At 41.3% G+C, this 22,053-nt stretch overlaps 2 protein-coding genes and 1 pseudogene across 2 annotated transcripts; 2 read left to right on the forward strand and 1 right to left on the reverse strand.

Annotated features, from left to right (window-relative positions):
* The first annotated feature begins 4,842 nt into the window (after positions 1-4,842).
* Positions 4,843-5,977, forward strand: LOC122658958 (transcription factor MYB1-like). Its single transcript, XM_043854127.1, has 3 exons — positions 4,843-5,018; positions 5,113-5,242; positions 5,323-5,977. Exons 1-3 carry the CDS (start codon positions 4,886-4,888, stop codon positions 5,975-5,977), a joined length of 918 nt encoding a protein of 305 aa, XP_043710062.1. The 5' UTR covers positions 4,843-4,885.
* A 3,472-nt stretch (positions 5,978-9,449) lies between these two features.
* On the reverse strand, positions 9,450-11,193 carry LOC122657567 (annotated as a pseudogene).
* A 7,491-nt stretch (positions 11,194-18,684) lies between these two features.
* Positions 18,685-21,343, forward strand: LOC122658959. The gene is made up of 2 exons (XM_043854128.1): positions 18,685-19,210; positions 20,121-21,343. Exons 1-2 carry the CDS (start codon positions 18,685-18,687, stop codon positions 21,341-21,343), a joined length of 1,749 nt encoding a protein of 582 aa, XP_043710063.1.
* The last annotated feature ends 710 nt before the right edge of the window (positions 21,344-22,053 follow it).

A 22,053-nucleotide genomic window follows, 5' to 3' on the forward strand; every position in this document is an offset into this window, starting at 1 on the left:
TGTTCCTTGACTTGCGATCGGTGGTTAGGTTTGTGTTGTCGTTTGGATCTTGAAATCAACAAGTTTTGAATTTTCTCTCTATTTTCTAAAACAAATTGGAAACAAACCAGTTATTTAATTATTCTTTTTTTTTTTTTTTCATGGAAAAACCAGTTGTTTATTGGGTTGTTTGTTATAAGTGGCTGTGAACAAAGAAGAAACGTGGTTCCACAAAAACGAAGTACTCAATGACTTAATTAATCCCATCAGGGAAAAAGTTTCTCACGCAGTGTCTTTTTTACTGGATCCCGATCGTCTGCTGCGCAGGCTGCCCTAACGATCCTGCTGCGCAGGCTGCCCTAACGATCCTGCTGCGCAGATACAGGGCCATGCACAATGATCACCTTACTCTCATTCGGGTAAGGTGCTTGAGCAGAGGTAATGAGGCAGTCTGTGCAGCAGAGAGATCCACTCCAGTTCTCTTTTTTTATAGTGTTTTTACTTGGGAAGGTTTTTCGTCCATGGCCATTTTTGAGGAACCACGGCAAATAAGGTGATGTCTAAACCATTTGTTTATGCTTTACATTTAGGAGACTGTATAATAATGGTTAGAGTAATGGTACACATGCATACATATATGTAATTTATATCAAAACGGAGAGGGTTTCTCATGTTGTCCGCAAATCTGTATGGTACACCAATTAGTTTTGTAAAAAATATATCATTCATGTGGATCCACAATTTAAAATTAAAAAAAAAAATAAAAAAAATAAAAAATTACATGTGAGGCCCTCACTTCTTTGTGAGAGAGCATGATGGAAAAGGATCCGTTGGTGAGTCTTTTTCCATTGATTGAAATACACTATGAAATTTGACATATAATCTAAACCATGATCTCTATTTTCGACGTACGGAAAAATAAAACCGAAATACACTAATAATTTTTCATTATTTAAAAAAATGAGAAAAAGAATATTAATTGGTCACATGGTTTCTATGTCCAAACATAGGATTACATGAATTTACCGTTCAACCGTTAGTGACATTAAAAATTCCATTCCAGTAAATCTCCTATGTGCGATCCCATTGATTCCACGTTGGCAATGCTACACAATGAGACAACGATCTCCTACAGAGAGATTAACAATGTGACTGACCCCCTGACCTTAAAAGCCACGTCTCTAAAGATATCAGTGCCGTTTACGGACACATAAATGGGAGTAGGTTTAACCTCTAGAAGTCTCGTGGGGTCATCACGTGAGAGGCAGTTGCCAAATTAGGCGACGCCATCTATTAATTTAATTTTTTTTTCCGACCAGCAATAAACGTTGGCCGCTTTGCGATTGATACAGTAAATCTGTATTTGTTAGGTTTCTTGAGATCTGTTCTGCTCTCATCTTTTGCTCTTTGGAACATTAGAAATTTACAACCTGGCTAATCCCACTTCAAACCATGAGTCTTAACTCTAAACTCTTAATTAAGTTGGCAAATCCCTTCTTTGTTTCATTTGTTTGTTTGGAATTTTGAGATATCTTATTTGAAATCAATTTGATCAGCTCTATCTAGCACATTCTTACAATAAGGCTGTGTTTGGTTTGATAGAAAATAAAAAAAAAGGAGATTAACTATATAGGCTATGCCAGTAATACTCTAAAGATCAGGAGCAAGAGCACTCCTACTCATGGTTCTAAGAATTGGAATCCGGTAATATCGAATCAGAACTGGCTGGATCTTATTACTGATTCTTGCCGATTTCCATTTATAAAAATCGAGTTTTTTCTTAGGTTCCTCAAACAATGCTCCTGCCCTTAAGGATTAGGCATCTAATTAGACTATTAATGTCCAAAAAAGAAGCTTTACTGATAATCAAAATAGGAAAAGGGGAGAGGAGGAGTGGTCCATGATTGTTGTTGTCACGTGATCTATATGACTATATAGCATTATTTTTCATCAAAATAGGAATGTTTTTATCAAGGGTGCAATTATTTATTCGTTTCCTTACCTTATTTTAGGTCATATATGGTACCATAGGGAAATGGGAGAAGTATTTATTCACGTGAGTCATCTATTTTTATGATTTAAAAAAAAAAAAAATAAATCGTATGTTTTCACTAGAGTTGGGGAATTTAGCTCGTCTCCAGGGGAGCCCAGCACGCCTAGGGTGTTGCCAGCCGTTGAACTATGCCGCATACATCCCTAGGCATGCGCCGAGATGTGTGCGGCACAGCTCAGCCGCTGGATGCCTCCTGGCAACACCCTAGGTGCACACCTCCTTGGAGACGATCCTGATCCAAAGTTGGGAGGGGTGCACAGTAATGTCTAGAGTATTGGTGCACATGCATGGACATACATGGGATGTCTATCCATACAAAATATGTTTGATTGATTTGATATTGATTATTAAATCCTTTAAAGTTTAAACTACTGTTTCCAATCTAATCCAAGGATTAAATATTGTGGCTTAAGAGGTTTTCTTTGCATCATGGATGAGGTGAAGGGAAAATCAATCCTTTCACTTGTAACCCCGCTTTTTGTTTTTTGTTTTTTAGTTATTTTTTTTATATTTTCCCCAATTCCATTAGTACCTATTTGGTTACTACAATAGTAAAAGTAGGGGTGTAAGTTTAGGCCCGTGAACTTGAGCCTATCAGAGCCCGTCCTGAGACCGAATAGGGGTTGAGTTGAGACTTTCAAGCCTAAGGTAGGGTTGAGTTGGGCTTGGATTGAAGCCTCGAGCCTTTTGGACTATATTCAGAGTGAGACCGAATAGTTCCCACTCTAATTTTATATAACTATATATTAAGGGAGAGGGATTTACCATATGCTAGCACCTTATGTGTCTATCTCTCTCTTTCCCCTTTTAAAATGATTTCCTTACCCTTCAAAGGATGGAAGAGAGAGATACACACATAAGGTGCTAGCATATAGTATACCACTAGTATACCCAATCTTTGGATTATTTTTAAGAGTAATTGATGTTGATAATGTTTTTTTTTTATTACATTTTTTAGTGCTAATAAGGACACAAATAGCCAAAAAAAAACAAAAAAAAGTCAACAAGGGTCGATCAGGTTAGTTTGGCCCTATCCGACCAGATTAGGGTCAATCAGGGGGTTGGGTTGAATCTAATAAGGTTGGGTTGAGGCTGAGATATTAGTCCGACCATGGATCAGCTTGGGCTTGGAATGAGCTAAGAGGACTCAGGATTGAACTAGGGTTTTAAAAAAATCGACTCAACCCGGCTTGTTTCACCTCTAATTAAATTAAATTACTACTTGGGGCTGATCCAACTAGCCAAGCTTATTGAGTAAGTCAATGGTGTGGTACTATATATTTATAGTTTGTATGCCCTTGAATCTCTGTGGTATCTTAGTTTATGTACTAAAATACCTCTAGAAGAGGCTTTTTATGTACGTCCATGGAGGTGTCACCATGATGGTGGCATAGTGAGTATTGTCCATTTGTCCCTCATGGATCTGTTATTGGTTTTAAGCTAATAGGGGGTCTATTCTTTATTGTCGTTATACTGTTTCAATCACATGTCCATGGTACCACAATCATATTTTTTTTTTTGGGTAGATATGGTACCATAATTTCCTTACTTTTGTGACCACATTCTAACTCTTGGATTTTAATTTTGAGAGAGAGAGAGAGAGAGCGCACCGGTCTTTCAACCTAGTGTAGGAAAGGTAGTTAGCAAATGGGAGACGGGAGTTGGATGGGGTTGAGGGAGAAACAGAAAATTTATAAAGAATGGTAGATGAATGTGAGAGGAGCTACGCCGTATTTGTAACGGTTGAAATTAAGGTTTTAAAAACCCCAAATCTTATGAAGAAATAATATTGATTGTCATTGGTTTAGGAGGGTGGAGATGTCATTTTGCCCCCTTATGTGTTGGCACAGAGGAATGCGATCAGAAAAGCATTGAGGGTGCAAGACGCACCCAGACACATGGGGATAGGCGGAATGACTACCCCGCCACCCTGAATGAGTAAAATGATTGCCACGTCTCACCCCAAGTGTCTGGGTGTAGCTTGTGCCTTCGTGCGCTCTCAGGCAGAGAATATTACTATCCCTTCTTTTATTTTCTTAATTTTTTATTTAAATATATTGTCAATTTAATTATAAGAAATGAGTTTCATTAATGGATAGTAGATTCCTCCCAGGCTATGTATGCGGAGGCATCAATCAGGATGAGATTTTTTTCATTTTAGGGGTAAGGATATCATTTCATGCGGTCCTAAGTCTGGGCATAGGCTGCACGTAGCTTGGCAGGGATATTTTCCCCTTAATGGGCAGAATTCCGATAAAGGATCAAATCGAACCTGAACTTCGGCTTAACAATATAGTACTGATTTGGTCCAATACACAGACCAAATCCGGACGAACCACCTATTGACACACCTATACCCCTACCCCTAATGGGAATATTCGTTTCTTTCCTGCCTCGTCCTCTGCGCCTTGAGCTGTTAGTATTTATAAAATAAAGTAAAACTAAAATTCAAAAACTATTACTACTTCTCCTACTAAATTGCTTATTGACCACGACTCCCGTTAGACCGGAACCAATTTGGAACCTCGATTTAGTGTACTGTAGTAGCCTTTATTTGTCTGTTTCTACGCAAAACGTGAAAGTGATCTGTTTTTTCTGTTCTATTCTATTCTGTTCTTTTTTTTTTTTTTTGAACCTCTAATGATGAAATTTTCAAGCACGTTGCTTATGGAATCCCAGCTAAATTTCAAATGAAAAAATAAAAATAAAGATATGGAAAACTCCAACTTCTGTTTTTTTTGGTAAGGAAAACTCCAACTTCTGAGCACTATAAGAATTACTACTATACTCTCATAACTGAAGTGTCAAACACTGTGAGCAGAGAGAGAGAGAGAGAGAGAGAGAGAGAGAGAAATGGGTAGAAGACCTTGCTGTTCCAAGGAAGGCTTGAACAGAGGAGTTTGGACTCCTCTTGAAGACAAAATCCTTACAGATTACATTAGGATCCATGGAGAGGGGAGATGGAGAGATCTTCCTGAGAAAGCAGGTTTGAATGTGATGAGAAAATCTTTAGTTCTCCATTTTAATTAAATTTACAAGTTAAAACAAACACATTTGTAATGTTAATTTCATATCTGCAGGTCTCAAGAGATGTGGAAAGAGCTGTAGGCTTCGCTGGTTAAACTATTTGAGACCAGATATTAAGAGAGGTAACATATCTCTTGACGAAGAAGAACTCATTATCAGACTTCACAAGCTCTTGGGCAACAGGTAAACATATTTTTACTTAGCTCTGATACCACTTGTTAGGAACTTGGCACCATCAATGTGAAATAATTACGAATGTGCAGGTGGTCACTCATAGCAGGGAGGCTTCCAGGAAGAACAGACAATGAAATCAAGAATTACTGGAACACTAGTTTATCGAAGAAGGTTAAAGGCCACGAAACCTCTTCTGGTTCGACACAAAAGCACTCGATCCAGTTTGATGATAAGGAGAAATTGAAGAACAAGAAGAAGAAGACGAGGACAATAATGGAATCAAGTGTGATCCGAACCAAGGCTTCGAGGTGTAACCGGGTTTTTCTCAGTACTACTACTCTACAACCAACCACTAACCAAGAAGTTGCTGAACATGGTAGTAGTAATAGTAATAAAAAAGCCCCATTATTAGAACCAGAAAATGTAGTAATTGAACCCTCCAAGTTATTCAATCCAATGGAAGAAGAAGAAGAAGATGATTCATCACTAAGTCTTATGATAGATCTTGACTGCTGCTGTGAATTCTCTGATCTTCTCAATTCAGAATTGGGTGAGGGAAGCTGTGATGGTAACAGTGATGATCAATCATTGCCTTCTTTGGATCAACCATTCCTGTGTCCTGAAACAGAGGAGGAAAAGCTGCTGGATGACTGGACCATGAGCCAATGTATTAAACCGGATTTGGATTTCCCATCTTTTACTTCTATCCTGGGTCAAGTAGAGAGTTGGTTAGAAGATTGTTAACTATGTATCCAATATGCAAATATTAACCTCAGTTCCTGACCTGTTCTGCAAATATAAATGGTGGTTTTGTACAATAACTATTGATGCCTGTGACACAGTCAGGTGGTACAGATTGTTTATTAATGTGTATCTCTGGACTGGAGAGAGTTTTTTTTTTTTGTTTTGATGAAATCTGGGCTGGAGAGAGTTTAACAGTTCAAAAAGACCATTTTTCTTCCCTCTGTGTATGGTAGGGGACCAGGGGAATCGTACATGTGGCAGCTTAGTTGGCAGCCCAAAAAGGCTTCACGTGTGTGCCTCTCCCCCTTTCATTAACCAAGCAACTAGACTCAATATGTGGTTTTTTTTTTTTTCGGGTAATTAAGGATTTTATTCATAAAAAAAAATGACAAAGCCCACGTCTCTAGGGTACAAAGGTCCTGGAGCCAAGGAGAGGCTAAAGGCCAAGCTGTCCGACATCCCACGGACATGCAGGGCCCTCCAATATGTGGCTTAGATCAAGACAGAAGCGTTATATTGTGCAGAACACATGTGATTGGAAGGTACTCCTTCAACACATTTTGATTTCTTGTCGTTCTCAATTGCCTCTTTTGAGTTTTGACTTGATGTTATCATTTTTTTGAGGGGCGATCTACACCATGTGTTGGCACCTCTCACACAAGCCAATGGACGCATAGACCGGAGGGAGAGGGAGTGTCTTACGATTTGTATACATTGGGTCTCACATGAGAAGGGTGGAGAGAGAGAGAGAGAGAGTTCCTGTGAATATCAAGGAGGAGAAAGAATGTGAGAGGACGAATACCACAAGTAGCACTACCAACTACAAAATAGATACGTGGGCCAAAGACCACCCATGGCGTAGCACGGCTCAGCTCACATGTGTGAAAAAACACCCCGATCCACCCAAAACATCCCTAAGGAAGGATACTCTGCCTTTGAAATCTTTATATGCGATTATCATCTCACCCTCCATGAGGCGATGCAGGACTATAAAAGTTGTTCCAATCTTTGACCTTATTAAAGCAAACAGAGGGGGAGGGGGGGGGGACACAAAGAGAGAGAGAGAGAGAGAGAGGTTTTTGTGCACAACGATATAAAGTTGGCGTGTGACAATTTGTAAAATAGGGAGGGGGTTTGATCATTTCGATCCCATCATTCTCATCCAAAGGCATTGTGCGTGACCAAGCCTAAAATTTTTTGCCATAAAAGAATACAACAAGCTTAAAATGATATTTTACATCATATTTTACGTGTTACATACAAACATTGAAAATATTTTGAAATTGTAGGATTTTTCGATGTAACTTTTTCCCAATGAAAATTTTACATGTAATATTTATGTGGAAACAAACAGAACCTTAGTTTCATTTTTCGTACTGTTTTTTTTTTTTTTTTTTTGGGGTCAAGATTTTCATACTGATTCACTCTACTTCCAAGTTCCGAATAGATTACCAAAAAAAAAAAAAAAAAAAAAGAGTTCCAAACAGACGGAGGCTGCAGCAATGCATGTGTTGGGCTTGGACTGGGCTCCGCCCACTCAACCTTCGATTGTACCCATACTATAGTTTCATTTCATGCCTACATGTAACTCATGTTTAAGTATTGGTTGGGGGCCTCCCTTCAAAATAAAAAAAAAGTTGACCCATGTTCATCTTTTATTCTCGAGAGAGGATAATGTAGGCAAAGACAAAGAACTATTGCTTTCGTGTGCAAGGTTCGTAATCTCGAATCGGATTAGTTGATTTTGATCAGATTGGATCGGTGATATATTTGACCCAAGTTTAGGTGATCCCGATCCGATCTTGATACCGAAAATAACCCATTAGATATCGAATTTAGCTTGTCTCCAGGGAGCCCAGCACTCCCAGGGTGCTGCCAGCCATTGGGCTGTGCCGTACACATCCTTAGGCATGTGTCGAGATGTGTGCGGCATAGCTCAACCATTGGATTCCCCCTGACCGCACCCTGGGCACTGAGCTCCCTGGAGACGATCCTGATCCTTAGATGTCGGCTGCCAAATGTAAGTGTCATCCCTCTCATGAATAGGGAGAGGGATAGAGAGAATTACTTCTGCAATTTCAGCAGATTTCAAGGTCTGATCAATACGATTTGCAACTATAATAGGTATTTAAAAAAAAAAAAAAAGAACGGAGGATATGAGTTTTAAACATTTAGATTTTTAAATACAAGACTTAAACAACAATAATATAAACATATAAATTAAGAAATTATTGGCTAAATACTCGCATCTAAAGTTCAAGAAACTACAACATCCAATGAAAATACATATGAATATCCACATTGTTGGGAGTTTAGTCCCACATCGACTACTAATCAACCTACAACCTCTTTTATATACCTGTGAATCTCTTCACCGACCAATTTAAAATTTTGGGATGAACACTTTACATGATATCGTATCGAATTTTCAACTATTCCATTTACATCTCAACATTTAACCTCTAAATATTTTTAGCAATTTGGATTGGAGTATGGGCAAACTTAATTGTATTTGAGTAGAATAAATGCAACAAGTTATAATTATGGCAGGTGAATCCATAACTAGTCCTCTTTCAACTTCTAATCCATATCTTTTAGTCATTTGAGTTGGAGATTCAATCTTCTATAGGTTATGGGTTTTAAGACTTAACAGTACTGGTCAAACAAAACAAAATGGCCTCTCTCTCTTTTGTTTGACCAGTGCTTTCAAGAGGGAATTTTTTTTTGTTGCTACTTGGGTTGCAGGCACATTCCTGTACCTGAGCTCACAACCAAGGAAATGGAATAATTCATTTTCCCTTTGGATTCACAAATATCCTGTTAACTTTTAGTATTTTCCAAAATATCCCTCTAGATTTCATTTCTTAACTGCTAACCGAGGTAGCAGGAAAGTTCTAGAGGAGCTACAGTACCCCTCAAACTTTTCATGAAACGACCATATTCAAAAGGGTGTACCACTTCATGAGGCTCTCACCATTGCGGGTCTAAGGAGGGGAATCGACATCCTCTACTTCCACCTGCCCCTACTTTTGTGTGCACCCTACACACAATGAGGCTTGCAAAGACCGCCTTACCCCTGCTCGGACAGGGGTAAGGCGGTCTTTGCACGCCTCGTTGTGTGTAGCTCTCACCATTGCGGGTCTAAGGAGGGGAATCGACATCCTCTACTTCCACCTGCCCCTACTTTTGTGTGCACCCTACACACAATGAGGCTTGCAAAGACCGCCTTACCCCTGCTCGGACAGGGGTAAGGCGGTCTTTGCACGTCTCGTTGTGTGTAGGGCACACACGAAAGTACGGACATGCGGAAGTAGAGGATCCAGACTCCTAAGGAGGGCAGATGTAGGCAATCTTACCCACGACGACGATGCACTAGATTGCAATGAAGCAACTTTACAGATGACATCCATTTCTCTGCAGTAAAATGAGTTACTATTTTTGCATTCCTTAAAGAGTACTTTATTATTCCCATACAAGGTGTAGAGTACACATGAAATATATATACTTTTACTTCACTCGATCATATAAATCCATTATGGGGTTTCTCAAGGATGGAAAGGAGTGGGTGGAAGGGGAGGCAACTTCCCAAACTTAGGGTGTGGGAAGTACTGTAGAAGACTTAAACCAAGGAAGTTTAGGAAGGGGAGGACAAGGCGGCTTGGATGGAAACGTAGGGAAGGGAGGAAATTTAGGAAAGGGAAGTATAGGCTTCTCAAACATGGGAGGCTTTGGTTTGTAGATTGGGATGGGTGGTGGCAATGGCTTCTTGAACACAGGGATAGGTGGCGGCAGCGGCTTTTTGAAGATGGGAAACGGTGGTGGAAGGGGCTTTTTGTAAATTGGTGGCTTCTTGAAAATGGGCACCGGTGGTGGAAGGGGTTTCTTGTAAATGGGGAACGGTGGTGGAAGGGGCTTCTTATAGATTGGGATGGGCGGTGGAAGGGGCTTCTTGTAGATTGGGAGGGGTGGTGGAAGGGGCTTCTTGTAGATAGGGATCGGAGGTGGAAGGGGCTTCTTGTAGATGGGGACGGGTGGTGGAAGGGGCTTCTTGTAGATAGGGATCGGAGGTGGAAGGGGCTTCTTGTAGATGGGGACGGGTGGTGGAAGAGGCTTCTTGTAGATGGGGACAGGTGGTGGAAGGGGTTTCTTGTAGATTGGTATGGGTGGTGGAAGGGGCTTCTTGTAAATGGGGACAGGTGGTGGAAGGGGCTTCTTGTAGATTGGTATGGGTGGTGGAAGGGGCTTCTTGTAAATGGGGACAGGTGGTGGAAGGGGGTTCTTGTAGATGGGGATAGGTGGTGGAAGGGGTTTCTTGTAGATTGGTATGGGTGGTGGAAAAGGCTTCTTGTAGATTGGGATAGGTGGTAGAAGGGGTTTCTTGTAAATTGGGAAGGGTGGTGGAAGGGGCTTCTTGTAGATTGGGATAGGTGGTGGAAGGGGTTTCTTGTAAATTGGGAAGGATGGTGGAAGGGGCTTCTTGTAGATAGGGATAAGTGGTGGAAGAGGCTTCTTAAATTTTGGAGGGAAGACCTTAGGAAAAGTGAATTTGGGAATTTTCTTCTTAAAGAGTTTCTTCTTGGGGAGTGGAGGGAACTTAAAGTGAGGCCACAAAAACTCCGACGTGCAGGTTACCGGCGAGAACGCCAACTTTCCTGTAGGGCCGAAGGTATGCTTGCCATTATTGCCCTTAGACTTGAAGACAATCTTGGAAGATTCCAATCCATTGTGGGTTGGACAAGGTGCACTAGATGCACTGTGGAGCTGTGCATAACATTCCTCCTTCAATGCTCCATCATCCTTCACAAGCCCACTAGGAAGGTTTACTTGGAATTTCCCTTCCTCGTCCAACTCTCCTACTGCTCTTGTCTGGAAATCTCCATTTGAAACTTTACAATCAATGGCAACACCTAGCCCTGCATTGAATAGAAGGAAATCTCCATTTGAGACAATACACCAAACACTTCACATGCTAAGTGAAGTAGTGAACAAAAGACGAAAGGAAATTAACCTGTGAAAGCATGGCTATTCTTGATGTTGTTCTTAACACAATCAACACAGTCTCCGACACCAACAACCTCTACTGATTTAGTTTCGCAATGGCACGAGCCTACTACTAACAGTAAAGTTGCCCAGAAGCCCAGAAGGGCTCGTCCTTGCAAAGAAGGGGCCCTCATTTGGGATTATCAGAAGAAGTACTTCTGCTAGCTTCAGTACCCCCTCGATCGACAATGGCAGAAGGAAAAAAGAACAAAGAAGCTTAGGAGCTTCTGTTCCTGATGTTAGAATCAAACAACTCCCTCCCTTCACTTTATATAATCTGCAAGTTTGCAGTGGCCATGAGATTGAAAAGATGGCCGACATTTCAACTTAAAGGTCTTCACATGTGAAGCGGCCCCAAGAAAGAGAGAGAGAGAGAGAGAGAGAGAGAATCATATGATAAGCATAACAAAGACCACCGGTTTTGCAGATCAAATGCCATTTTCTTCATTAAATGAGCCCCAACTCTCCATTGCTACTACCTTCCATTCGTACCAAATCTCATAAATACGTTTCCATTTTAAAGGACTTTTGGCCGTTAAAGCACCCCCTTAAGCTGTAAATATTCATGTTTTGCCGTTAATAGGTGTAAACCCGGTTCGGGTGGCAGTTGATTGGACCAGTTGGGTTGACCATTTATGAACATACATGGCCTTCCTCTTTTTAATCTCTTCCCTCTCTGTGTTTCCTATTTAGAGTGGGATACTGTGAAATTTTTATCACCTCCAATTCGCTGTCCCCTCCAATTCCCTCCAATCCCTCACATAGGAGTAAAACTGACCACCCTACCCCACCTTGGGTAGTGTGTTCGAGCAGTGGGTAAGGTGATCATTTCCGCTCCTATGTGAGGGATTGGAGGGAATTGGAACTGACAGGAATTGGAGGTGATAACGATTTGGGTACTGTGAGGAGGTGTCAGTGAGGACTAATTATATATATACATAATCAAATCACCCCTAACTCTTATGCTATTATTGAGATCATAGTCTTTCTTTTTGTTGTTCTCCAAGTTATTAGTGTCTTTCCATCTGTTCCCAAATATTTGCAGTGTGGAGTTCTCCGTGGAAAAGACTTTCAAAATATTTAGAGATTGTAGAAGATTGTTCAAATTCGTAAAACTTGTAACAAAATCCGTATGAGATCCTTCTGTTGCGTTCCTACTCTATTCAAGTAACATCTTAAAAAGTGGTGATTTGTTAACAATAGGGACGACAGTAAATATCCATTGTAAAACCTATCCATACTAAAACCTTAAAACTACAAGTTTGTCTTTGAAACTATTTGTTAGGGATTTAGATAGAACTAATATTTAAAAACTAGCTGAAAAGGAGAGGATGCCCAATTACCTATATAGGTCCCTACATCGGACTACTCACATCCGACATGGAATCATTACTTTCGCTCTCGGTAAAACTCTAAACAATAGGCACACGAAGAGACGAAGAAAACTCATCTCTAGTTCCTTTGCCACCCAAGCCTTTTTTGAGTTGATACTCAATGGAGAAGTAGCACTAGAGAAACAGGGGAATCAGCAGCCACCACCCATGATCGAAACGTTAAACCAACTCATTGCAACCCATAAAGTCGAACCGGCCAATCTGTTACAGCCATAGATATGCTATAAGTTTTAGATCAAACATGAGATCAGGACACCTATGCATGGGAGTTTACATCAACAAGGAGTGATCTCGTCCTTGTCAAAGATATTTTAATGAAATCGATAGAAGTCCTTATCAGGGACCTCAGTAATTCAGTATCCGACACTGCCAGTGCAGATGAGTGAGCCCGTGGGGACATATATGTGGATCCACATATATCATAGAGGGAAGAGAGAAGTTGGTATGAATAGTGAAGGAAGCATTGAATGATTCCGGATCAGCTACCCACATGGGGACGGGTGAGGACAGATTTGACCCCTCTATTGGATGTGGGTCCCACACTTCCATGGAGGGTTCAGCCTCCATGGAGAGTTCAGATCTGTCCCCATCCATCCCCATGTGAGTAGCAGATCTGAACTCGTGTTTATGGAATCTATAGTAAAATCTTCAAGTACAACAGTTTTAAGGGATAAAGTTGATCTCTCGAGGCGTAGGGTGTGCCAGACACATGGGGGTGGGCAAAATGATTGGCCCGCCACCCCTGGATGACCCAAACCCTACTCATGTCCCGCACCATGTATCTGGGCACTGCCTGTGCCCAGATGCGCTCCCGATCTGAGAACGTACGTCTATTAATTAAATACTTGACATTAGTTGATGGACCTTAGCTTCTAAACTCACTACGACATGCAATTTTCTTCAACCTCTCAGAAAAATTCACACAATTGAAAATTGATTTTTTTTTATTTTTTTATTTTTTAATGTTTAATGTAGCTACCTTGTTTAATTGATTTCAAAAGGAGCTATTTCATTGGTACCATTCACGGCAGCTTTGGCTTGATCCACTCTTGTATCTTTCGGCAACTCAACCCGATTTCAGTTTCAGTTTACTCTAGACTGATTTACATTGGCTAGAGAATAATATGATCCTGCAACCCATCAATCAAACTAGAATTGGGTTGGTCTCACAAATAATTTGACGTGCAATAATCAATATATTAGACCTTCATCACTAGGGAGCAAAAGTTAATGATAAAATTCACTGAAGAGTTTTTTTCTTCACCATAGGTGAAAAAAACTCGATCCTGTACAACATATTCCAAAGTCATGGTTCCACACATTAGTAGATAAGCCAATCCAATCCATTAAATGGGGATTGACTACATGAACCATGTTTTGCCACTTCACTCTATTTGAGTGAGAGGTGATTAATTATATGTATGTTACCATGCAACACAAAGAAAACATTCAGTATATATCTGTGAGGGTTGCTGATCTTGTAAGATAAAAATTAAAATAATCATTTATTAATTTTGATAATTTTTATCTTAAAAGTATGTGCGAACATAAACTAAATTTTCGTCCTAGCATTTAAGAGCATCACATGATTGAGAGAAGATGTCAAAAGTTGACTACTCTTTAGTGTTTTTAGAATAGTTTGTCTAACCCTAGTTTTCAAAGAAGTACAATTGGTGTTAAATATTACATGGCAATATAAATATTTCATTCTCTATGTTAGTTTTTTTTGTTTTTTTTGTTGGGTGGGGGGAGGGAATATTTGACATTAAGGAATCAAGTTCATACATTAAAATGGAAAAAGTTTTGGGTTAAATAAGCGTACCCCCTGTAATGCATCCAATATTCCTCGTATCCCCTAAGCTTCTGATAAGTCCACGTACCACTCTTGCTTTACCCCCTAATGCCATTTAAGTCCACATCAGGTATTAAATGCTAAAAAATTATCAAACTACTCTTTCTTATATCTTTTCTAAAATTTGAAAAGACCTAATTGCCCTGATCTATTTGCTAAAATTTGAAAAAACAAAAATGCCCTCATCTTCCCCAAATCATCATCTTCTTTTACATACCCACCATCTCTACCACCACCACCTCCACCTCCACCACCAGCACCACCACCACCATTGTGAAGCCCCACCACCGCCACCCACCATTAACCCATTAATTTACTATTCCAATCCCAGATAGAATTCCTAGGCGGCCGGCGCGTCTCGTAGCGTAGGGCAGCTAGCCAGCCAACCCTGCCAGCCATCTCAGACTCAGAGTCGCACTCACACACAATAGAACTGAGATTTTGAATTCCCGTCCCACCAAAGCTGAAAATCACACATAAAAAAAATATTAAAACTAAAATAAAAAAAGAAAGAATCATCCAAAATCTGAGATTTTCCCCCGAAACACCTCCCACCTTTATCCTTCAGGTTTTTTGCTCTTTTAGTTTTGTCCCCTTCTATTACTCATTCTGCTTCTAATTTTTCCCCTTTTTTTATTTTGTCTTTATTGGGTTTTCGAATTAATTAATGAGAGAAGAAAAATATATTGGTTCACAAGACTCAGAAGTCATAGCACCACCTTCCCATGTCTCATTCTCTATCTCTCTTTCCGCTACCGGTTCAATGGTTGTGAATGTTGAGTTTCCGTCTGGACTTGGGGAATTGGGAGGAAGAGAAAACAGAGAGAGATGGGTATGTGATTAGTACCAGTCCCATCTCGTTGATCGCCGCTCTTTTTTGTTGTATTCTAATGCTCAGGATTTTTCTTTCTTTCTTCCCTTATTTCTCCATTTTCCCTTTCGTTTTTTCTTCCGATCAAGCTTAAATCCACCACCGCGCCCTTACCAAATCCGCGGTGTTGGTGGAGGAATAGGCAAGGGAGGGGGACAGGTGGTGGAATTGGTAAGGGTGGAGGAGTTGGAGGTGGTGCTGGAGGTGGGGCTTCACTGTGGTGATGGTGTTAACGGTGGGTGGTGGTGGTGGGTATGTAAAAGAAGATGATGATTTGGGGAAGATGAGGGCATTTTAGTTTTTTCAAATTTTAGCACATAGATCAGGGTAATTAGGTCTTTTCAAATTTTAGAAAAGATATAAGAAAGGGTAGTTTGGTAATTTTTAATATTTAATACCTGGTGTGGACTTAAATAGCATTAGGGGGGTAAAGCAGGGGTGGTAGGTGGAATATTGAGGGGTGGTACGTGGACTTATCAGAAGCTTAGGGGGGTACGAGTGGGTGCATTACAGGGGGTACGCGTATTCAACCCAAAAGTTTTGTTCTATGTAGTACCCCATCCTTAATATTATTATTATTATTATTTTGGGAATCGTTCTCTGCATGGAAGCACAGGGGTTATGCACGCGATAGCCAATGAGAGTGTACAATGGCATACTGGGGTCGGAAATATCTGATGTGGGGCGATAATTTCCGTTTTCAAATGTGTCTGGGTGTGGCCCTTGCATCCAATGCAAGGTACTTTTCTCTTATTATTATTATTATTATTTTTAAATCTGATGACTAGAATGTTCGAACCCGAGGTCTCCTGGTAGAATGGGCTTACCGCAACACTCTCTACCAACTGTGCTAGGCAGTTGTCCTCATCCCTAATATTAAGTTACTCTTTGCAAACATATGCGTCAACCCTTAAGTAAGCTTTATTATTTTTTTTGGTAGAATAAGTAAGCTTTATTATGATTATCCAAAAATAAAGCCACTTGAGATGTGAAGATAGTTTGATAAAAAATTTCCTCTTTAATTAAATCAGTAGGAGACATGAGTATGTGTTTAATTAGGGTTAAACCATACCATTTGTAATCCATTAACAATTTATGCTTTTGATGGGTGATGAGGACTGAGGGTTTTAAAACAAATAATTGGAAAAAAAAAAATTTATGGGGCATTCGGGAAAGAAGATGTAGGTGAGGTTCCTAAATGGATTTAAATCTCAATGGAGTCCAATTTAATAGTGGACAGTTTTGATAGCACTTGCTGAACGCCTTTTGGTAGCAATTAGAAACTTTCAAGTTTCAACTCATTAATGTCAACATTGACATAAATTATGACCTATAAAAGAGGTGCTTATTATATCATTAATTAAAGATTAGCATATAAATTAAGGCCAACAAATATGGTATCTGTCACAGTTTATGTCGGGATATATACTTCTCCTTAGTCCTTATATCGCATTATGGGATAATTTAGGTTATCGGAAATGAATATGTATAATCAATTATAACTTTCTTGTCTAGCTACTAATACTCATCCTTTCAATTTTATAAAGGGCAAAGTTTTCCTTGACCTCTCGGTGAAGGAAAATCTATCATTCTAGGGTCCTAAAACATCCGTTATTTACGAATGGTCGAACATACTCCCTAGGTTGCGTGATACTAGGAGTGTCAATCGGTTGGTTCGGGACGGTTTCAGTGTTGGAATGGTAAAACTGAAACCAAACTAATAAGGAAAGTTTGGTTTCGGTTTGATTTACATCGTCTTCTTGCATAGTTTGTTATCGGGTCAGTTTTGGTTTCGGCCTGGTTTTGGTTCGGTTTAACATACACATTTATATAAAAAAATATATAAAAAATACTTTTTTTTTTAATGGATTTTGGGTTGTTATCGATTTCTTATCGGGTTAAATCGTTTTGATTTCAGTCCAAGTTTTGAGCCGATTCCGATTTAGCGTCAAGTTCGTTCGGCTTTGGGGTCTTAATCTCCCAAACCGAAACCATCCCAATAAAAATTGTTCGGTCTGGACTGGTTTACCCGGTTCAATCACAACTTTGACACCCGTACGTGATACCTTATGAACACCGATTGAATGCACTGGTCCCTCCCTTGACCATGGCTGAAGGAAAACTCGATCTTTTTTTATCAGTGTCTTCTGTGAGACACTTTTTTAAATACTCGTACAAATCTTTTAAGTATCACATGAACATTAGATGCATCAAAGCTTAAAAATTGCTCATGATAATAATTCAAGGTCATGCAATCAAAATTATGTATTGAAAAGTAAAAACCCCATTAAAAATTAAGGGAAACAGTTTTCTGTACGGGGGTGTGGCCTACGCCAGCACTCCCATGTGTCTAGCTCTCTCCTCCTTAAAACAAGGGGGTAGAGGTATCTTTTCACATGAAGAGGAGAGAGATAGACTCATGGGAGTGCTGGCGTAGGCCACACTCCCGGACAGAGAACTTTTTCCCAAAAATTAAAGTGTAGATCTTAAAATTGATAACCATTTGATCATATTGAACTCTAAACCATCTAATCATATTTTATGCGGGTGACCCCAAGTAGGTTTTGTTAAACTCAGGACCTTTACTTCCTCAGGCATAGTCCTTTACCAAGAGAGCTACCTCCTTCTTGTTGATGAATATTTAAGCTTTGACGAGATAATGATTACTCCTCGATCATATACATTTGACACTCTTTTTCGCTAGATGGTTTTTCCTCCAGAGTGAGTGTACTTTCTTCCTCCAGCGTGAGTGATTCTCCCTGTTCCTGATATGGTGCCCTTCGATGAAGAGTTCCTTGAATCCTTCGTAGACCCCCTAATCAGCCATCTCTTTATTGTCGTTCTTATCTTCGCCTATTTTTGTTTAGAAATGTTTGGAGCACTAGTTTTTCTATTCGAATACCTGCTATGAGCCTTTGCCCTGTTTTCTGCCCTGTTAGTTCCGTTGAGTGTTTGCTTTCAGATCTTTGCTCCTCATGACCCCTAACTGGCGTCCACACATGCCTTCGCAGTGTGCGTGTTCCGGCTAATGCCCTTCGGTCTTGACGTTACAGCCATCGTTTCCGTCTTCCCCTCCTTTGCCCATTTTTGCCTCAATATGTTTGGAGCAATGGTGTGCCTAGATGCGTACCTACTCTAAACTCCTTCCTTCTATAGTCTCTTCCCCTTTTGAGTTTCCTTCGCTCTGTTCTTGCCTTCGGTTGCTTCGTTTCTAATGACTCCCACACGTCTCACCGGAATGGCCATAAATACTCCCTCATCTTCACGAGCACCACTGCCTCTCCTGACGATTGGGTCAGCCACACCAGTCACTCTCACATATACGGAGAGCTCCACAAAAGAAGCTGAGGAGGAGGTCACCCTTGATGCAGATTTGGAACAGCGCCTTTCGCAAACCTGGGATAATTCTTTGGTGGGTCTCATTATGGAGGGAAGGCCTTTTCGACGACAAGCAGTCTATGAGGCTCTCTTAGCGGCATGGAACCCTCGGCACAAGCTAGAATGCTCCCCACTGGAAGGTAGGAAGTTCTTGTTTTAGTTCCATCACAAGATGGATATGGAGAATGTCCTGCAAGAGGGCCCTTGGTTAGTATCGGGCAACCTTTTAGTATTGGAAAAGTGGAATTCAGAGCAGAGATGGTCCTTTCAGAGATGCGAATTTTGGATCCAGTTGCATGACCTCCCTCTTGAGCTACAGGAGGTGGAGGTTATCCAGAAGGTTGCAAAGAAGGTAGGAGACCCAAGGAAAATCATGCGGATCAATGGGTTTCAGTTTGGAGCAAAGGTCAGTTACATGCGAGTTAGGGTGGATCTGGATGTGCACAGGCCTCTTAGAACCACCATTAACATCAAACGGAGCAATGGCGTCTCTATTCCCGTTACAATCAGGTATGAAAAGCTTCCACTCTTTTGTTACTATTGTGCCACCATGGGCCATGATGATAAACGATGCACTACGAAGTTTGAGGATGATGAGAAGCATAGGAGTGAGCATGGATGCACGGTCTCCAACACCTGCCCGGAGCTTCCCCCACCTCGATGTGGTCCTGAGATTCAAGGAATCTCCCCTGATGAATGTATGCTTAGGACAGCCGTCGCCCTCTATGAACAAAGCTATCCTAGGTGCAGTACTCCGCAGGAAGGCTCTATGGACAATACAGGCCGAGCTGAGGCTATCGGCGACGGAGAAGAGAATCCACACCACCAGGACCCGCCCTCATCGCGCAGGGAGTCCACACCATGGGCGAACCACGTGACACCGTACCAGCAGCCTCCACCTGTCTGCCAGACTACCCTTGCAGGTCGTACGATGATAGGCAGTACTGCCTCTCACTGGCACGCGCCAGATCTGTCCCCTGGTCATCCCACAAACCCCCCCCCACTTGGCTGCCTCCAGACAATTCATTGCCAGCTAATCCCCCCAGAAATCCCCTCCTTTCCCAATCATTTGCCTCCCCTATTCACGACTTCCATCTCAAATGCCCAGAACATTCCGAAGCTATTCTCTCGTTACTACAACATATGGCCGACGTGTCCATTCAACCTTTGTCCGTGGACCCATCGCTATATCATCAGCAGCTATTCTTCCCTCAACATAACCATACCCATCCAAGTCAGCAGTTGAACCTACCCGCACCACAACCCAGGGGCCTTGAATCAAACTAAATTGCATCTGGGCCAACTTTAGTTACTCCTCAGGACCAGACCCTCTCAACCCCGAAACCAAGCTTTCTGATGAGAACTCGGCACTCAAACCCATCAATCCTACAGGGGACACTGGAAAGGTCTAATGGCATGCGTCGTGGTCCAAAGGTGGTAGATCCCTTAAAGTGCAGCCACAAGACAAAGAGACCAAGGCAAGGGAAGGTTGGAATTTAGGACCTCGAGTGGGCTTCACAGTTGGGGGTGGAAGATCAGGAGAAGAGTGACGACACAGATGGTGATCATTTTTTATTTCTAGGACCCTTGGAGGCTGGGGTTTATCAGCCCCACGGGGAGCCATGGAAGTCCTTAGCTGGAACTGCCAGGGACTGGGGAACCCTCGGGCAGTTCGGACTCTCAAACACGTCTCCAAGTCAGAAACACCAGACATGATGTTCTTGATTGAAACTAAGAGTAATGGTGAGAGGCTCTGGACTCTCAAGAGAAGGATGAAGTATCATGAAGTCTATGCTATTAACGCAGTGGGTGCCTCAGGGGGATTGGCATTATTTTGGCATCAGAACATTAAGGTGAAAATCATGTTCGCTGATGCTCGTGTTATAGATTGTGAAGTATCCTCAGAGCAAGGCAATAAGTTCTTCCTTACATGTGTGTACGGGGATCCCGTTAAGTCTCAAAGACAGGGCATTTGGAACAGGATAGCTTCCTTTGGAATGAACAAGGTGGACCAGTGGCTTTGTATAGGCGACTTTAACTCATTTCTGAGCTGGCACGAGAAGGTGGGAGGTGTTAAACCAGGGAGCCAAGACATGAATCAGTTGAGGGAATTTCTTAATAATTGTAATCTGATGGACATTGGAGCTAAGGGCCCTGTTTTCACATGGAACAACAAGCGAAGTGGGTCAGCGAATATCAGGATAAAACTCAATCGAGCTTTAGCAAACCTAGCATGGAGAATGAAGTTTGAAAATGCCATAACATTTGTGAGGCCGACCATAGGCTCGGACCATAATCCACTGTTAGTGGATACCAATGGGGGTAAATCAAGTGGTTCTCGGCCTTTTCATTTTGAAGCCATGTGGATTCGTCATCCAAGATGTAAACAGGTGATTTCATCTTCTTGGACACTCTCACCTTCCAATCCAAATGATCATTTCTGGATCCAAAAGACTGGTAACTGTAGGGAAGCTCTCCGAAAATGGAATTATGAAGACTTCGATCATGTACAAGCAAGAATTAAGGAGCTGAAGCAACATCTTGAGATAATCCAGAGTCTTTGGCCTACAGCTCACTGCCAGGATCGTGAAAATGCCATTCTTTCGGAATTAGAGGAGATGCCTACCAGGGAGGAGATCCTGTGGCACCAAAAAGCCCGAATGGACTGGATTAATTGGGGGGATTCCAATTTTGCCTTCTTTCATGCCTCTACAATCCAGCGTCGTCACCACAACCGTATTATCAAACTCAAGAAACATGATGAAGCTTGGACCAGGTCTAAAGACGAAGTGTTTTCAGTTCTTCATACTCATTTCTGTGAGGTGGTTTAGACCCAGGGAGTAGCGTTGAATGCCCTGCAGCAGGCTTTAGCAGTGGTAACCCCTATGATTTCCGAAGAGATTAATGTTGCTATATGTGCCATGCCCTCGGAAGAAGAAGTCTATGGTGCTCTGGCAGCCATGGGCCAGTTGAAAGCACCCGGGCCGGATGGCTTTCCCCCCTTATTTTTTCACAGGTTTTGGGATGTTACTAAGGCCGATGTTCTTGCGGTGGTCAGGGAATTTTTCATTTCCGGCGTCATGCCTAAAGAGCTGAACAGAACTTTTATATGCTTGATTTCGAAAGTGCCTAATCCTGAAAGTGCTGAGCAGTTTCGTCCTATCAGCCTTTGTGGGGTGGTTGTGAAAGTCATTACCAAGATCATGGCAGACAGACTCAAGATTTCTTTACAAGGTATTATTTTCCCCTCACAAGCTGCTTTTGTTCCGGATCGTTTAATATCAGATAACATTTTTGTTGCACATGAAATTTATCATTATATTGAGCAACAAAAGTGGAGCAAGAAAAGATATGTGGCTCTTAAATTAGATATGAAGAAAGCCTATGACCGGTTAGAGTGGCCATTTATCAGAGGTGCTCTATCTAGTCTAGGCTTTTGTGATAAATGGGTTGGTATGATTGTTGCTTGTGTTTCATCGGTGTCCTACACTTTGCTTGTTAATGGAGCTGAAAAGAGCTCATTCGCACCAACTCGGGGCAT

The sequence above is a fragment of the Telopea speciosissima genome, chromosome 4 (genome assembly GCF_018873765.1).
Source record: "Telopea speciosissima isolate NSW1024214 ecotype Mountain lineage chromosome 4, Tspe_v1, whole genome shotgun sequence".
NCBI classification, from domain to species: Eukaryota; Viridiplantae; Streptophyta; class Magnoliopsida; order Proteales; family Proteaceae; genus Telopea; species Telopea speciosissima.

What these genes read in the sequence shown, in the direction of transcription:
- LOC122658958 (XM_043854127.1), top strand. Translation starts at nt 4,886, where the DNA reads ATGGGTAGAAGACCTTGCTGTTCCAAGGAAGGCTTGAACAGAGGAGTT. An exon ending in AGATCTTCCTGAGAAAGCAG is followed by an intron (nt 5,019 to 5,112) that starts GTTTGAATGTGA and finishes TCATATCTGCAG; the next exon opens with GTCTCAAGAGATGTGGAAAG. An exon ending in CACAAGCTCTTGGGCAACAG is followed by an intron (nt 5,243 to 5,322) that starts GTAAACATATTT and finishes ACGAATGTGCAG; the next exon opens with GTGGTCACTCATAGCAGGGA.
- LOC122658959 (XM_043854128.1), top strand. Translation starts at nt 18,685, where the DNA reads ATGGATATGGAGAATGTCCTGCAAGAGGGCCCTTGGTTAGTATCGGGC. An exon ending in AGGAATCTCCCCTGATGAAT is followed by an intron (nt 19,211 to 20,120) that starts GTATGCTTAGGA and finishes GGGGTTTATCAG; the next exon opens with CCCCACGGGGAGCCATGGAA.